Here is an 18,744-nt window from a genome sequence, read left to right as displayed (position 1 = left end):
TTAATGCCAAAGTCACATAAAGATGCCACAGGAAAGGAAAACTACAGACCAATTTCTCTAATGAAGCTGTATGCTAAAATCCTCAACAATATACTTGCTAATCTTATTCAACAACACATCAAACGAATTATACACCATGACCAAGTGGGTTTCATCCCTGGTATGCAAGGATGGTTCAACATAAGAAAATCAATCAATGTTATATACTACATTAACAGATAGAAAGAAAAAAATCACATGATCATCTCTATTGATGCAGAAAAAGCGTTTGACAAAATACAGCATCCTTTCTTGATAAAAACACTTCAGAAGATAGGAATAAAAGAAAACTTCATCCACATGATAAAGGCTACTGGAACAAGACAAATGCCCACTGTCACCACTCTTACTTAACATTGTGTTAGAAGTACTTGCCTGAGCACTTAGGCAAAAAAATATATGTAAAAGCCATCCAAATTGGAAAGGAGAAGTAAAAATTTCACAAAGCTTCTAGAGCTGAAAAACGAGATCAGTAACATGATAGGCTATAAGATCAACACGTAAAAATCAGTTGCATTTGGGAAGTGCTGTGGCTCAATCAATTGGGCTCGTGTCTACCATATGAGGCCCTGGGTTTGCATCCTGGGCCTCCTTGTGAAGGCAGGCTCGTCCACAAGCTGCTGAAAGCCACTGGCCTGCAAGCCACGGAGCGCCGCCTGGCCTGCAAGTGCCACAGAGAGCCAACTTGGCAAGGTGATGCAACAAAAAGGGAGACAAGTAAAAACACAGAGGAGCATGCAGCGAATGGACACAGAGAACAGACAACAAACAACTGCAAGGGAGGGAGGGAATAAATAAAATAAAATGTAAAAATCAGTTGCATTGTGTACACCAATAAAATGAGCAATCTGAGGAGGAAAATCAAGAAAAAAATTCCATTTACAATAGCAATGAAGAACCTACCTAGCAATAATACCTAGGAATAAACTTAACTAAGTTGTAAAGGACATATACACAGAAAACTATGCGACACTGTTAAAGAAAATCAGAGAAGACCTAAACAAATAGAAGAATATTCCATGTTCATGGATAGGAAGACTAAACATCACTAAGATGTCTGTCCTACCCAAATTGATTTACAAATTTAATGCAATCTCAATAAAAATTACAAAAGCACTTTTTAAAGAATGGAAAAGCTAATTATGAAGTTTATTTGGACAGGCAAGGAGCCCCATATAGCCAAAAACATATTGAAAAAGAGAAAAAGAAAAACAAGATTGGAGGAATCACGCTGACTTTAAAGAATACTACAAAGCTACAGTGGTCATAACTGCATAGTACTGGCACAAGGATAGACATACTGACCAATGGAACCAAACTGAAAGCTCTGATATAGAATCCTCACATATATAGTCAGCTGATAGTTGACAAGGCCACCAAGTCCACTCAACAGGGACAAAACAGCCTCTTCAACAACTGGTACTTGGAGAACTGGATACCCATACCCAAAAGAATGAGAGAGGACCAACATCTCTCATATCTTATACAAAATTAATTCAAGATGGATCAAAAAGTTGAATATAAGAGCTAAGACCATAAAGATCCTAGAAGATAATGTAAGGAAGCATCTACAAGATCTTGTGGTAGGAAATAGTTTCATAAACTTTATACCCAGAGCTTGAGCAAAGAAAGAAAAAATAGATAAACGGACAGTCTCAAAATTAAAAATTTTTGAGCTTCAACAGAGTTTGTCAAGAAAGTGAAAATGCAGCCTACTCAGTGGGAGAAAATATTTGGTAACCATTCATTTGATAAGGGCCTAATATCCAGCCTATATAAAGAAATTCTACATCTCAAAAATTAAAAGACCAAAAAACAATTTTAAAAATGGGCTAGAGATCTGAATAGACACTTTTTCAAAGAAGAAATACAAATGGCTAAAAAGCAAATGAAAAGATGCTCAGCATCATGAACTATTAGGGAAATGCAAATCAGAACTATAATGAGATATCATTTTACACCTATTAGGCTCATGGCTATTTAAAAAAAAATAAAAACATGGACAACCAGCAAGATGGCAGCAGAGTAAGGAGCTCCTAGAGTCAGCTCCTGCTACAGGGCAGTTAATAAATACTCAGAGCTATCCGATGCACCTGTTTGGGGGATCCAAGAGACCAGAAGAGCATCCTGCAACACCCTTCAAGGAATGGAAGGAGGAGACTGCCCATCTGCAGAGAAGTATCATGAGTAGAGCACTCCACGCCCTGAAGGCCAGTGCCCATCCTCCACTGGTGGCATAAGCCGACTAGGGAACTATTCCATGGCTGGAATTGGACGTTCTACTTCCCAAAAATAGGGGAGGAAGAGATGGTTGGGCACCAACTTCAGCTATTGATCAGTATATTCAGTGGGCTAAAGTATAATTCTAAGAACAACTAAAGTTTGAACCTGTCCAAGTCCGAAAGAGGCCAGTAGCTGCCATCTTAACTCTGCCTGGCAAGAGGGGAAGGGGGGAAGACTGAAAATCACAGTGCAGATAGGGACCAGCTTCTTTCCATCCAGGTCAGACTGCAGCTCTAGTCTAAGCTCCAGCCCCACCTCCAGCAGGGAGGAAGCTGGCGGGACCTATGCCAGCCTCTCCAGGAAAATACAGGCCATGCCCTGGAGGCCAGTGATCATCCTATTCTGGTGGCACAAGCCACCCCAGGAGCCATACTGAGGCTGGAATTGGAAGTTCCATTTCCCGAAAACAGGAGGAAGAGATGGTTGGCCACCGATTTCAGGTACTAATTAGTAAATCTGGCTTGCTAAAGTAGAACCCTAACAACAGCTAAGGTTTGAACCTGTCCAACTCTGAAAGAGGCTGGTAGCTGCCATTTTGACTCTGCCCCCAGCATGAGGGGAAGTCAGTTTGACTGAAAATCATAGAGACTACAGGGACTGGATTTTTTTACCCAGATGGGTCTGCAGCCCTATCCTAGACTTCAGCCCCACCTCTGCCAGGGAAGAAGCTGGCAGACCCTGAACCAGCCTCTCTGGTAACTGCAGGTACATTCAGCTGGCACAGAGTGAATAGTCAGAAATCTTCCAGGGCAAGTGTGGTCATTTTGAACCTGCAAAGCATAGATTGTGGCTCACACCTGCAGCTCTATCCCTGCCCAAGGTTGAGGAGAAAGGGGCACGAAGCTTCATCAGTCTCTCTGGGCAACTACAGTCTAGGCCTGCACGACTTGGAATATTACACACGGGTCTAGTTCTGTCCCTAACCCTGACAAAGGAAAAAGGTGGGAGAAGCTTCATCGGTCCCTAGGGCAATGAGGGCAGCTTGAGCCTCCACAGCTTACAGCACCAGCTACATCCGTGGCTCCTACTATACCAACAGTAAGGGAGAAAGGGCAAGAAAGCCCTAAACTAAAGAGAAACTGTACCCAGAATAAGTACTCTAGTAAGGCAGATGCCAAGACACCTACAAAAAATTACAATCCACACCAAGAAACAGGTAGTTATGGCCCAGTTAAAGGAACAAGACAAGCCTCCAGATGATATAAAGGAATTGAGACAACTAACCATAGATGTTCAAACAAATCTCCTTAATAAGTTTAATGAGATGGAGATTAAGGATATTGAGAAGACAATGGATGGGCACAAAGAAGAATTTAAAAGCATACATAGAAAAATAGCAAATCTTATGGGATGAAAAGTGCAATAATTGAAATTTAAAATACACTGGAATCATATAATAGCAAGTTAGAGGAGGCAGAAGAGAGGATTGGTGAGCTTGAAGAAATGGCCTCTGCAAGCAAACAAACAACAGAACAGATGAAGAAAAGAATGGAAAAAAATGAACAGGGTGTCAGGGAACTAAATGACAGAAAGAGACATGCAAATATATGTGTCCTAGGTGTCCCAGAAGGAGAAGGAAAAAGGGGCAGAAGGAATATTTGAAGAAATAATGGTAGAAAATTTCCCAACCCTATTGAAGGACATAGCTATCCATGTCCAAGGAACACAATGTACTACCACCCAAATAAATCTGAATAGACTAACTCCAAGACACATACTAATCAGAATGTTAAATGACAAAGACAAAGAGAGAATTCTGAGAGCAGCAAGAGAAAAGCAATGTATAACATATAAGGGATACCCAATAAGATTAACTGCTGATTTCTCACCAGAAACCATGGAGGCAAAAGACAGTGGTATGATAAATTTAAGATACTGCAAGACAAAAATTTCCAGCCAAGCATCTTATTTCCAACAAGACCGTCTTTTAAAAATTAGGACAAGTTTAGAATATTCACAGATAAACAAAAACTAAGAGAGTTTGTAACCAAGAGACCAGCTTTGCAAGAAATATTAAAGGTTGTGCTATAGACTGAAAATAAAAGACAGGAGAGAGAGCATGGAAGAGAGTCTAGAAATGTAGATTATATCAGTAAAAGTAAAAGTTACTAAAAGAGTGGTGAAAATAAAATATGACAGATTAAAACAAATATTTTGGAATAAACTTAACCAACGATGTAAACCACTTATATTGAGAAAACTACAACTCATTGTTAAAAGAAATTTTAAAAGACCTAAATAATTGTAAGACTATGCGCACAGATTGGAAAACTAAGTATCATTACAATATCAGTTCTACTCATGTTGATATCTATGCAATCCCAATAAAAATTCCACCAGCATTTTAAAAATAAATGGAGAACATGATTATCAAAATTATTTGGAAGGGTAAGGGGTCCTGAATAGTGAAAACAATCTTAAAAAGGAAAAGTGAAGTTGGAGGACTCTTGTTTCTGGACTTTAAATCATATTACCCAGCTACAGTGGTAAAAACAGCAATGGTACTGGCATAAAGACAGACACATAGATCAATGGAACCAAACTGATGGTTCAGAAACAGACCCTCTCATCTATGGTCAAGTGATTTTTGACTAGCCTGTCAAACCCAACCAGCTTGAGCAGAACAGTTCATTCAACAAATGATGCTGAGAGAACTGGATATCCATAGCCAAAAGAAGGAAAAAGGACCCCTATCTCATACCTAATAAAAAAATTAACTCAAAATGGATAAAAAACCTAAATATGAAAGCAAGAACTATAAAGCTTCTGGAAGAAAATGTAGGAAAATATCTTCAAGACCTGGTGGTAGGTGGTGGATGCTTAAAGAAGAGGAGGACTGAGATGGACTACTGATGTTTAATGTAGGTGGAAATTTTAATTAACTTTACTGTAAAAGTGTGGAAATGTACAGAGTTGATGGTAACACATTATAGTGAGTAACAGCTGATTTATAAATGGGAATGTGGCTGAAAATGGTAGTCTATGGATGTAAATATCAATTGACAGAAAGCTAGAAAATAATCTAGGGACTGAATAGCACATTAAACTCAGAGGTGATGATAATTGTGGTTGATGGTACAGATTCAAGAGTGTCCTTTGTGAGTTAGAGCAGATGTACTTCACTATTTAGGGTGGTGGGCATGTGGAGAAGCATGGGAAAAATACAACTGGAATGACCGGTGGACTGTAGTTAACAGTAATAATGTAATATTCATGCATCTTTGCCAAAGATGTACTGTGTTGATAATGGTGGAGCATGGAAAAAGCCATACGTATGCTGTGGACCTGGTAATAATCTGAGGATATTATCTCATAATCTAACAAATGTTCTACCATAGTGTGGCATGTTGATAGAGGGGTATTGTTTGGGAATTCTGCACATATGCATGATTGTTTTGTAAGTTTACAACGTCTGTCAACTTCTGCCATAAATATATATTTAACAAAAAATAATATATTTAAAAAATAATAATAGGGTGAGTTGGGGGAAAATACAGCAAATATAAGATAAGGACTATAGTTAGTAGTAAGATTTTGACAATATCCTTTCATAATTTGTAACAAATGTTTCGCAATGCAAGGGGTTGGTGAAGGGTTGACATATGGGTCCCCTGTACGATGTTATGCATGTTTGCTTTGTAAGTTTTACTGTACATTTATTGTCTATGTATGTTCATGTAAAAATGATATACAAATAATAATAATAGGGTAGACTGGGGGAAGAATACTTTGGTTAGTAGTAATATTTTGAGGATGCTCATTAATCATGGGTTAAAAATGTTTCACAACAATGCAAGGTATTGATGGTAGGGTGAGGAATGAGAGTCCTATATGAGGTTATGTATAATTGTTTTATAAGTTCACAAGTATTACTATACACTTATTGTTTATGTATGTTTATGTATGAGTATATACTTCAATAAATTAACAAAACAAAACAAAACAAAAACAAACAGAAAACTACAAGTGTTGGAGAGGAGGTGGAGGAAAGGAAACACTCATCCATTGCGGGTGGGAATGTAAAATGGTACAGCCATTGTGTAGAACGGTTTGGTGGTTTCTCAGGAAGTTAACTATAGATTGCCATATGATCCAGCAATCCCACTTCTGGGTATATACCCAGAAGAATTGAAAGCAGGTATATGAAGAGGTATATGCATACATAGTTCGAAGAGGCACTATTCACTAATGCCAAAAGTTGGAAGCAAACCAAGTGTCCATCAACAGATGAATGGATAAGCAAATTGTGGTATATACATACAATGTAATATTACTCAGCTATAAGAAGGAATGCATTATTAATACACGGGACAACAAGTATGAATCTTGAAAAGCTTATGTTAAGTGAAATAAGCCAGTCACTGAAGGACAAATATTACGTGGCCTCACTGATATGACTTAAGCAAATTTAGCAGACTCACATAGGTAGAGTCTGGAAGATAGGTTATCATGAGACAGAAAGGGAGTAGAGGGTAATGTGCTGTTGCTCAGTATGAGTAAAGTCTATAATAAGGTGGAGGTGGAAGGGTAGATGGGCAGTGGATGGTGTGAGAGTGGTGCTGTGATGTGATTGGGTTCAAATGGTGCTAGAATGTGAGGGGGTGTAAGAAGAGGTTGGTTTTGACTATCCATGGAACTGGGGGGGAGAGCTAGAGGAACAGGTTATCTCTGGGGATTTGCAGGTCTGTGGTAAAACTACAATGGTGGGAATGTTCTTTTGAGAAATATGGTAGGGGAGGGTTACTGGCACAGGATTTCAGCAGTGGGAGGCTATGTGGTATAGGATGCATTTGGAATACAAAAGTGTTCACCTTGTCATAGTGTATTTCAGTAGATGGAGATAGACACAATAAGAAAGAAAATATTAAACTCCCATCCTGGGGAATCCTTCTATGTTCTTAATTAGAGGAGCAAGAATCTCTTGAGAACATAAGCAGTGCCTAATATAAGAAAACAGACTAATATGTCAAGCCCTAATATTGTTGCAGGTAACTACGAACCTTATTCTTCAAAAATTAATAACTGTAACATGTTATTAAAAGGGGAAAGTTGGAAAAGGGGGGGGTTGGGTATTGGGGAATCCTCTATATTTTCTATGTGACTTTTCTGTAAACTAAAGCTTCTTTGGAGATAAAGCACACACACAAAAAAGACACTTGCGGGACATACGGAAGAAACTGTCAGTGTACATAAAAGACATCAGATCTTACAGTGATGAAAGACAATGAAAAAATTTCTTATTTTATATTTTAATTTTTAATTTTTATATTTTATTTGTTACTATTATTTTTATTTTTGTTTATTTTTTGGCTTTGGTTTTGGGGAGGTTTTGGATCACAGAAGATCACAATTGTGGCAAGGGAGAAGCACCGGTGTGGAGTGTCAGTGATGGGGGGATGTGTGGGGAGGGGTGCACCTGGGGTATGCCTCTATGGCATATGAATATGTTCAAGTGGTCATGGGACATTGTCTTGGTGGGTGGAGACCCACACAACAACCAAAAGAATACTGAATTCCCTTCCTGGGAAACATTCTCTAATAGAGCAGCAAAAATCCCCTGAGTACATTGTCAGTGCCTAGCAAAGAAGGACAGACCATTACACCAGGCCCCTGATATTTATGATTGTACTTATCAACCTTGTTTCTGTGAAACTGAAACTTAGCCTAGTATTATATCATTGCCTAAGAGTTACTTCCTGAAAGTCTCCTTTTTGCTCAAATGTGGCCTTTCTCTAAGTCAAACTCAGCGTATAAATGCACTATCTTCCCCTCGGTATGGGACATGACTCCCAGGGATGAGCCTCTCTGGCATCAAGCAATTATTCCCAAGCACCAACTAGTGATGCATCTGGAAAAAGAACTTGACCAAGTGGGGGAAATATTCAATACAAATGAGTTTTAATGGCTAAGAGATTTCAAAGCAAGTCGGGAGGTCAGTGCACATCTCAGAAGGATTTCGTTGACTGCCACAGTGAGGACTGTCTCAAACAGCGGGGCTCCTGAGGGCTCTAGAAATGTACAGACAGTATAGGCAGAGCAGACAATCTCAGGAATTTGGCACACTGTCAGTGGGACTTACTTTGGAATATGTGCTCCCCAATGTAACATAGACTCATTTCTAATTTCCCTACACATGGCTCTTCTGTACCTTTTGTTTGGCCTATAATTAGCATTATACTCATTAAATATATGTCCCAGAGACTTAAGTCTTCAGTTTGTTCATATACCAGTTAAGCCATGTATCTCAGCAGAGTTGCAACACCTACTCTCCAGTTCTTTGAATTCACCCAAGACAACTAACAAAAGGATGATGATGGACAATGCCCATCCCCCAAAAGCCTAGAACAAGACAGTTCCATCCATCTACCCAATGTGATCTAAGCCGCCTCTCAATCAGAAACAGAGTAGGCATCACCATACCAAATCCTCAAGATTGAGAATGCAACTATGGACTAAAGTAGACAGCATTATTCTACTTGTATGAACTTGTATCATTGGAAGAACTTGTATCATTGATATAAAGGCAGTGATCACCAGAGGTTCTGATGGGAGCTAGAGGGAAGAATAGGTATTACATGGGGCATTTGGGGGACACTGAAATTGTTCTGCATGACATTGCAATGACTGATACAGGCCATTATGTACTTTGACAAAATCTATAAAACTGTATATTACATGGGGCATTTGGGGGACACTGAAATTGTTCTGCATGACATTGCAATGACTGATACAGGCCATTATGTACTTTGACAAAATCTATAAAACTGTGCGGTACAAAGTGTAAACTATAATGTAAATTACATACCCCGGTTAGTAGAAATGCTTCAGTATGTGCTCATCGATTGTAACAAATGTACCACACTAATGAAAGATGTTGTTGGTGGGGGAAAGTGGGGGAGGGAGAGGAGTATATGGGAACACTCAACATTTTTTATGTAAAATTTATGTAATATAAAGCTTCTTTAAAAATAAAAATTAAAAAGTTAAGAAAAGCAAGTTAATTTAAAATATATCTTTCTTTAATCACTAGAATCAAACTTTAAATTGACTTTTCAATTTAGCCAAATATTAAATTTTCAAAAATTCCTATTTTTAAAAGGCGAATTCATTTGATTGCATTCATTCAAAAAGAAATTTCTGACTGCTTGCTAAATGCAAAAGCACCAGGCCAAATGTCACATAGATATCATCCAAGTTACAAATACCACCTTAAAAGAACAACTAGCTAATCATATCAGTAAGTTTCAGCAGTGTAACATTCTACAACACAAGAAGGGATCCTATACCTCTAGAATTATGATACTAAGAAAAAAAAAACAGGAGAAAAAGTAGGGACATCAAAGCTTTCCAGAGCTTTCTCAGTTCTACCCATTTCCTCAGTTACTTTCTGTTTATCTCTCTGTTCTCTCTTCTACCAACTCTAAAAATAAGCAAGTCAATTTACAAACACTATGCAAAAAGCTGCTACTCTGGCAATAACAGCTGTACCCCCTTTTAAAGCTATTTCTTTTCCTCTTCAAAAAAGGAATTCACAGAAAATTAGACATACACCCTTCATAAAGAGTTCAGAGAGTACATGATATCCCTTAATTCAATGAGTGTGGATGAGAAAGAAGAGAGAGAGAATGTGGTGGGAAGGGATATGGGTTAAAAAAGGCAACATCCACAGGGCGTAAAGCTTGATAAAGGATGTGAAAGAAAGCATCAAAGCTACAGAATTTAGTGATATAGTCATACCATAATATTAAAACTCAAATTATCAGATATCCTAGAATACATATTTCTCTATCATAATAGTTCTATCTCTGATAAATTTTGAACAAATATGTCATTGGAGTACATCCTCTTTTTTAAAATAGAAATACTGTTCTAGGTACAGATTCTTGGCACTATATTACATGGCCCCTAAATTATGACCACAGATACAGGATATATGGAAAGGGGGGAAAGCATAGGTTTTTGAATCAGAAACATCTCAATTTTAAACCAAGCTCAAACTGTTACTAGCCGTTTTACCCTTTGACAAGATACATATAACTTCTCTGACTCTCAGATTCTTTCTGTGAACTGAGAACAATGTCTTCCTTACAGGGTTGTGTGATTGTGTGTGAGAGAATACATGGAAAATGCTTAGCACAGTGCCTCAAGCCACCACCAGAAGACTACAGACTTTGGAAAAAATACGGACTGCCTATACCTTAATTTAGGACTTCTAGCCTCGAAAATGATGAAACAATAAAATTCTGTTGCTTAAGTCAACCAGTTTGTAGCAGTTGTTACAGCAAGCCTTGGAAAACTAAGACACTTCTTGATTAGAACATAATGGGCAAAGAGCATACAATTTTCCATATATATGATTGTTCCAAGGACCTAGCTGGGCAGAGTTTTATGTAAGCTCTCACACACACATACAAGCACACACACACACAAGATTATTTGAAATGGTATGTGCTACACTGCCTTTTTACGCAAATATTTTTCTGAGAGGTCACATCTAGAAAACTTAGAATCCTTTTTCTTTATTAAACTTCCGTCTCCTTTCCTGTTTTTTAGTTAGGTTCCACATCATGTGGATTCTTCCATGCCTTACACTTTATTCCATGGCCACTAGCCTAGTGGATGCACTTACTACCTCAAGCATGAACTACAAAGCTCCTTTCTTCACTCTCTTCCTTCTCCCTACTCCAATCTAACTATACATTCCACTGATTTCATTAAGCAGTTCTTCTATTTAAGAAATTTCAATGGCTTACCACCAACCACAGAATAAAGTCCAAACTTCTCTGCTTAGTGATCTGGCTTCACACACCCCCCCCCCCCATACCCCACACCTCCCACACCCCGACCTCCAATGCAGTCTTATTATCTCCCATGAGTTCCCAGCATGCTTCCATTGAGCTAGCTTTATTACTCCTTAATTCTTCCCTTTAAGCCTTGCTCATGTTGTTTTTCCCCACTGGATTACTTTTTCCACTCTTTTGCCCATTCAAATCTTACCATCCTTCAATGAACAGCCAGCTAAAATAATTACCTTTATTTTAAGGCCTTTCTTCACAGTTCTGCACACATTGATCCCCATTTACAATGACTTCAAATCCTCAAGCTTATACTAACCCAAACATCTTATGTTTTCCCTCAAACTCTCCTCACCTTCTACCTACTTGACAAGTTTCTTTGCCTTCCTCATAGACAAGCTTCTCTTTCAAATTCTAAACTGATTTCTTCTATTTCTCTTCACCTCTCTAAGGAAAATCTAGCTCTTTTTTGAACCAACTTCATTCCTTGTTACTCTATCCCACAGAGATTCACCTGATTTAAATGCTAAAACAGATAAACTCACCCTCATTTGCCCCTTTATTTCTGCCCTTCCTTTTGACTGTTTTTCTTCCTCATTCACTACTTTTCCCCCCTAATTGCTGCATTACACCAGCAACTAATTTATAACATTCTTTTCCTCCATTCTAATCCATCAACCTCAATAAATTCAATATTCACATCATCAGCCCTTCATACCCATACACTATTTTAAATTCTTTATTCTTATTGATTCTGTTGATTGGACAGCTCCACAGTATCAAGGCCGAACAGTGATAGTCCTCTGAGAGCTCTATCTTGAGCCTCTTGAGTATCTCTAACTCAAAACGCTTTTAACTGCCATTCTTGTCAATTCCCTACCACACCTGATTTCTGCTGTGTCTCATTCATTTATTTAATTCATACCTTTCACTAGTCCATTTCAATTACTGCTCCAAAACTATCCTTGGGGGAATGGAACTAAAAATACAGATTCCTAGGTCTCACACATGGCACTTCTAATTCACGATATAGAGTATCAGTTTTAAACCTTGGCTAAACCTGGAGAAATAATACAAAACAAAACACTGATGCCTGAGCCTTAATTGACCTGCATTAATACCTGGACACTGATAGCTTTAAAATTTCCCCAGATGACTGCTGTGCATCAAAGGTTGAAAACGGTACTCTAGGGTGAGGTCTGGAAATAAGGACTTTTAACAGGCTACCAAGCAACTCCAGGGTTCAGTCATGTTTGAGAACAAACTGATAGGGACCTTCTGGCTAAAATGGACTTCCCTCATACATGGGTGACCTTATAATTAATCACCCAGCACCCTCTCCTCTACCCCTACCTCTTTCTTTACACTTCCAGGGTATAGTCAAAACTCTTCAACCTTATTTAGGATCATCATATTCTGGTCTATTTATTTAGTGAGTTGTCACTCTAAATTGTTTTCATACTCTCAAAAATGTGATGCATTAATTTTTGGGAAAGCCACTATTGTAGGGACACTTGAATTGAGTCATAAAGTCAATCTGAATACAAAAAACTGTTAACCAAGGGAAAGAGGAAGAAACACTGAAGTGCCTCAAAGAAAAAGTTATTGATGGCAAGCCTCAGGAGCTCTATTTAATCCAAATCAACAGGTCACAAACTTTCCTCACCCCACACACCAAGGCTTTCCTCACCCGCTTGTGAACTCAAGTCATCATCTGACTCTCCTAGCTTTCCTGCCTTGGAAGGACAAAATATCTATTATCTTGACTATGGCTTTTCACTGCTATAGTTTTCAATCAGTTCTATCTCTGTAAATCTCCTTGAAAAATACACACATATCATTGATAAGACCCTCCTCTACTCCTTGCTCTTCTCACTCTTGCTACAAAACTGAGAAAAAGTCCTCTTCTCTGGGTAATAATAACAAACCTGTCAATGCAAATAAGAGCCATAAATTCTGATGTTAAACTGTCATTAAAAATAAACAATACTACCAGATCTGAAAGACTTTGTAAAGCATTAGGAATTGCCTTCCGAATCTCAAGTTTTTTGATTCCTCCTCATTCTTTTCTATTTTAACCTGTCTTTTCAAGGTTTAACTCGAAGATTTAAAACATCTTCTTGAACTCTATTCTGTTTGATTAGTAGTACAAATCCATAATCCTTGGTTCACAATTCTTAAAACTGAAAGGTTGTAACTCATTTCCTGGCAAAACATGGCCCGACCTGAACTCTGATAATCAAACTTGACCTGAACTGGCATGAGACTACTTATAGTCAGACTTTATCCCTTTTAGAATGAATACAGCATCTATTTCACAGCAGAATTATTTAATATGCTTGATTATAGGGAATTAGCCTGGACCCCACTGAGGGTATTATATAATATAGGGCATATGTATCATATTACTTTTCTAAAATCTGAAAGACTCTGAATGCCAAAGTCAAGGATTTCAGATAACAGGTCATGGACCTGTAATAGCAAGTGCATCAATTTCCGCAAGGTTTCATCTCAAACCTTCAAGTTTTTTTCCTGCTTTGGGGGTGGGGGTGGGGAGTCGGCAATGCTTGTTTGAGGAGCTAAGCCCATTCATGAAACTGTTTCTATAAATATATGCATTCCCTGTCTTAAACAAAGGACTTAGAAATGAACTGTTGGAACACGACCTATTTTTGAGTTAAGAACTTCCTATATAAACTGAAAACCTAGGGGCCAGCTTTCTCAAAGTAATCCCTTATTCCAGCTCAAATTTACCAATCCATTGTAGCTGTATTTTTTTACTGTCGTTTTATTACTGTGCACAATTTGCTGCACTGCTTTATCCTGAAGAACTTGTTCTAACAAATTCCAGTTATAGTCCTTACACATTTTTGTACAGTCTATGGACTCGAAACATTATTCCTAATACTAATACTTTAAAAGACTGAGTTTTGTTTTGTTTTTTAAAATAAATTCTTAATCATTTGGGGAGGGGGTTTTGCAAAAGTTGCAATTAGGAATAAAGAAATGTACAATATTCACCAAACTTTTACTATTTTGTCATGCACAGCTGCATGACATGTGACAGTCTTTAATAAAGCAAACTCTCGAAAAGTATTTAAATATTATGCCAAATGAAAGTTTCAAAATGAGAGAATAATTTTTTTTGTGCTCCAAAGTAGCCAGAGTAAAAACCACCCGGAGAAACAGGGAGGGGGCAGGGAGCTGTCCCATTACATCATAGTTTGAAATGTCTGAGAGCGCGCTCCAAATAACCCTTAAGAAAATCCAGCTTGAAAAACCATCCCTCTCAAGCTTAGATAATTTGAGATTAAATAAAAGGTTGAAAGAGCCTCCCCGCCTCAAGTCACATATCCGTACCATATGAAAAATAAAACCCTCACGGATGCATCTACCTCCCACTTCCCCGAGAGCAAGGGAAAGGTCACAATTTAGTGGAACCTCGCCGCAGAGGCTGTGCCATCTGAAGGGGGGAGGGAAAGAAAAGCGACGAAAAGAGGGAAATCTCCTCGCCTCCACGGCAGGCAGGCACCTCGGTGGAAAAACCACTCCCGCCTCGCTGACATCTTATCCTCATCCAATAGATAATGCCGACTCCAAGATGCACTTCATTTCCCTATTGAAAGTGGGGGGCGAAATAGAGAAAATAACCAAAACCATAAAGCGGGATCCCCTCCCAGCCCCGGCAACATTTCCCGAGGATGGAAGGTGCAGCCAGCGAAGCGTTCAGGGCGGTCCACAAAGCACAGCTCCCGTGTTTCCGCCCGAGGTGCGTCGCCCTGGGCGGTCCCCGGGGTCCCCGGAGGAGACGCCGACCCCGCGGCGCCCCCTGCCCTCTCCCCGACGCCCGCCGTCGGGGCGCCTCGCGGACCCGCCGGGCACCTACCGCGGTCGCGCCCGCGCCCGCCGGCACGATGGGCGGCAGCTTCTCGCGCTCGGGCTCCTTCCCTCTCTTCTCCTCGGGCGCAGCCGTCGCCACCGCCGGCGGCGCGGCGGGCGAGGGGACCCGACCCGCCTCGCTCATGTCGGGCCAGGCGGCGGCGGCAGCCGGGCTGCGGGCTGGGGCTGGCGCTGCTGCCGCCGCGGCCGCGAGAGGGCTCTGGCCGCCGCTTTCCCCCGCCGCCGCCGCCGCCGCCCCGCCCCTGCCGCCCCGGGGCCCCCGCGCGCGCGCCCGGCTGCCGGGCACCCGCCCCGCCTCTCCCTCCCGCCGCCCCGCCCCTGCCGCCCTGGGGCCCCCCGCGCGCGCGCCCGGCTGCCGGGCACCCGCCTCGCCTCTCCCTCCCGCCGCCCCGCCCCTGCCGCCCTGGGGCCCCCCGCGCGCGCGCCCGGCTGCCGGGCACCCGCCTCGCCTCTCCCTCCCGCCGCCCACGCCCGAGCCGGGCAGGCGCGCCCGGCTGTCCGCGCCTCGCGCCCGCCGCGCCCGCCCCACGCCGCGGCCTCCTCCACCCACCCCCGGGCTCGCGGTCGCGGGTTTGGGACCCCGGCCGCGGCCGCCCGGGCTGCAGCCATCCGCTCCGCCTGGCCCGCGGGCGGGCGGAGGAGGCGCCGCGGCCGACGCCAGGTCGCCATGTTGTTTGCGCCCGTCGCCCGAGCTGACGAGGAGGGAATCCTGCTCCCAGCTCGCCGGGGCCGCAGTGTAGGGTCTAACCTCGGGGGCGCAAGGCGAGGTCTGGAAAGGGTCGGGCGGGGATAGAGAGCGCGCGAGCGGGGCTTGTGAGACGGGGCGAGCTTAGCAGGTTCTCCTTGGCGGGGCGACCCTGACCTGGGTCACCGAAAGCCTTGGGGGAGCGCCCTCGGCCCAAGAGTCTGCGCTGGCGGCCTTGGTTGCGCGCGGCCCCTGCAGCCGTCCCGCCTCGGAGCCGCTGCTGGCCCCCGCTCTGTCTGCCCGCCTGCCGCCTCTCAGGAGAGGCGGCTGAGAGCCCGGCCTCTTCGGGAGACAGTCTTTCCTTTCTTTGTCAACTGACACTTTCTTGATGCTCTGACAGCTTCCACCTACACAGGAAAAGTCGGGAGGGTGGGGGAAGAGGGCGGCGGGGAAGATGTGGGCCCCACCTTCCCCCAAAGAGGGCAGGATGGCCAGACCGCACTTCTCATTCCACGTTCCTTTCCCCCCTCTTCACTGCCAAATCCGCCTCTCCCTTCCTGTCCCACGCGCCTACATCTCGCCGTCTCCCTGCATCCCTTTGCTGCCCTTCAGTCTCTTCATTTTTCCCTTCCTTCTGTAAATTGCAGATGGACATACCCAAATGCTACTGCTTAATCCTTAATATCAGATCATTATAAAATATGGGTAAGAACTTTAGAACTAAAGAGGAAAGCTTTTAATCATAATATTGAAACAACCCCCTCCCCCACCACCATCAGCAAGACATAGGCAATTTCTTTTCCTTTCCTCAGTCGACTGAAACAGTGAGACACCTGCTGATCTAAGAGAAGGGAGAGAGTAAGAATACATTGTATCACTGGTTAAAAATAGGAAATTTCTCAACATTCAGGTCTTCAGATTTTTAGGTTGTGGCTTCATTATTTTGTTACAGGTTGAATGAATTTCCAGATCAAAGATATGCCGATTCTAAACCAAAATGTCTTTGAAACAAACAAATCCAAAGATGATTTTTGGATTATCTATTGTTTACATAATTCAGTGTATTCCAGATCACTAGTTTAACTAAGTGCTAGTTATAGCAGCTTGTAGTAGCTGAGATGAGGTTGCACCTTTTTCAAACCCAGAATTTGTAACAAGCAGATATGCAGCAAGCAATGTAATGAATACAATAATTAGTATTTAAGATTGTCTTCTAAATTATAAATTCTGGCTTTCTTTTATAGAAAGCTTTTCTAGTTTTATTATAGTTGCCGTCAGCAACTATTAAATGTTAATTAAAAAAAAAAAAGACGTATGGAGTAAGTGCCATATAGTCAGCAAAAATGTCTTTCAGTGCTAATTAGCCTTGGAGGAAATGATGTATACAGACATTACATTGAAGCATCATTGGTCTCCTTTCTATTTTTCTTCTTTTTCAGGATTTTCTTTCCTTCTTAAGCTTCTGAGATCCTCATCCCATAGAGAGGAACATAAAAATATTCCCCACATGTAGTGGGTCAGCATTCTGATCTTTTGATACAGCAACGACTCAAATGTTATTTTAGACACTGGATCCTTTAACTATAATCCAAGATATTCTGTGATTTTAAATCTAGTTTCATAACAAATACTAGAGGCAAAGTATTCTCTTTCTGTGGTGGTTTGATATTTGTGAATTTTAGGAAGAGATGTTGATTATGTTTGTAAACTGTTCTGCTCCTTTGATTGTATTAGATTCAGCTGAGATGTCTGATTAAATTATGTTAAGATTAGGGCTTTGAGTCAACCACATCATTAGAGATCGACTCAGTGTTGAGTCCCACCCCCTTGGTGGGCAATGAAAGAGACCCCACAGGGAAGTAGATACACAGGAGAAGAACACAGAGGAATAGAGACAGCTCATTGGATACGGCAGAGGCCAGGGTTGAAGAGAGATGAACCTGGTAGTCTATAGCTGACCTTGTGAAGAGACCAGAGCAGCTGAGCCGGGAAAGAAACGAGCCCTGCGGAGAGAGATGAGCTGCATGCCAGCCTACGCTGAGATCAGAAGAAACCCGGACCATGCAACCTTAAGAGGAAAGAGGAAGGCTGAACCTTCACAAACATTGCCTGCCATCTTGCTTCAACACGTGGCAAATGACTTTGGATAAGAAAGTACCTCTTATGATACCTTCAGTTGGACTCTCTAGAGCCTTGTGACTATAAGATTCTACCCTAAATAAATACCCTTTATGAAAGCCAACAGATTTCTGGTACTTTGCATCAGCAACCCTTTGGCTCTCTAATACACTTTCCTATTGTTTTCAACTAGATTTAGTAATTTGCTTTAAAAAAATGCCTGGATGAGAGAGGAAAGAGGAAGGCTGAACCTTCACAAACATTGCCTGCCATCTTGCTTCAACATGTGGCAAATGACTTTGGATAAGAAAGTACCTCTTATGATACCTTCAGTTGGACTCTCTAGAGCCTTGTGACTATAAGATTCTACCCTAAATAAATACCCTTTATGAAAGCCAACAGATTTCTGGTACTTTGCATCAGCAACCCTTTGGCTCTCTAATACACTTTCCTATTGTTTTCAACTAGATTTAGTAATTTGCTTTAAAAAAATGCCTGGATGAGAAACAACTTGAATTACATGCCTTATGCTTTCTCTTTTTGTGTGTGAGACTAAATAAAAGTGTCTGTACATGTAGTCACATTCAATAGAACAAAATGCTTAAATATTGGCAAAACAAGGCAAGTCAAAAATTTTAATTTCTGCTACTGCACCAAGATAAAAACCCATTTCTAAACAAGTCCACTGATTAATTCATTCCGTGAGTTGCATATCTGAAAGAACAAGTAATTCAGTTTTTTTACTTCCCCATTAAACATATTGTTCTCAGTTCACCACCCCATTCCCTCCAGCATGCACAGGCACTCCAGCATGGGGGTTGGAGGAGTGGGCATAGAGGCTACAAAGAATTACAAAACGATGACTCTGGGGGAACTCATGGTCTTGAGAAACACATTCCCAGTTGCCACCAACATGCTTCTGGG

General features: G+C 41.4%; 1 protein-coding gene across 1 annotated transcript in view; it reads right to left on the bottom strand.

The window, feature by feature from the left end:
- Positions 1–15,257, bottom strand: part of HECTD2 (HECT domain E3 ubiquitin protein ligase 2) — a 131,357-nt gene extending 116,100 nt beyond the window's left edge. Inside the window, exon 1 of the mRNA XM_058298765.1 lies at positions 15,004–15,257. Within this exon, the coding sequence (XP_058154748.1) occupies positions 15,004–15,141 (138 nt within the window). The 5' untranslated portion in view covers positions 15,142–15,257. The remainder of the gene's footprint in view (positions 1–15,003) is intronic.
- Positions 15,258–18,744: the final 3,487 nt, after the last annotated feature.

This window comes from Dasypus novemcinctus, chromosome 6 (genome assembly GCF_030445035.2).
Source record: "Dasypus novemcinctus isolate mDasNov1 chromosome 6, mDasNov1.1.hap2, whole genome shotgun sequence".
Classification (NCBI taxonomy): domain Eukaryota; kingdom Metazoa; phylum Chordata; class Mammalia; order Cingulata; family Dasypodidae; genus Dasypus; species Dasypus novemcinctus.
The sequence above is the reverse complement of the archived record's forward strand: the minus strand, read 5'-3'. Positions and strand labels throughout refer to the sequence as shown.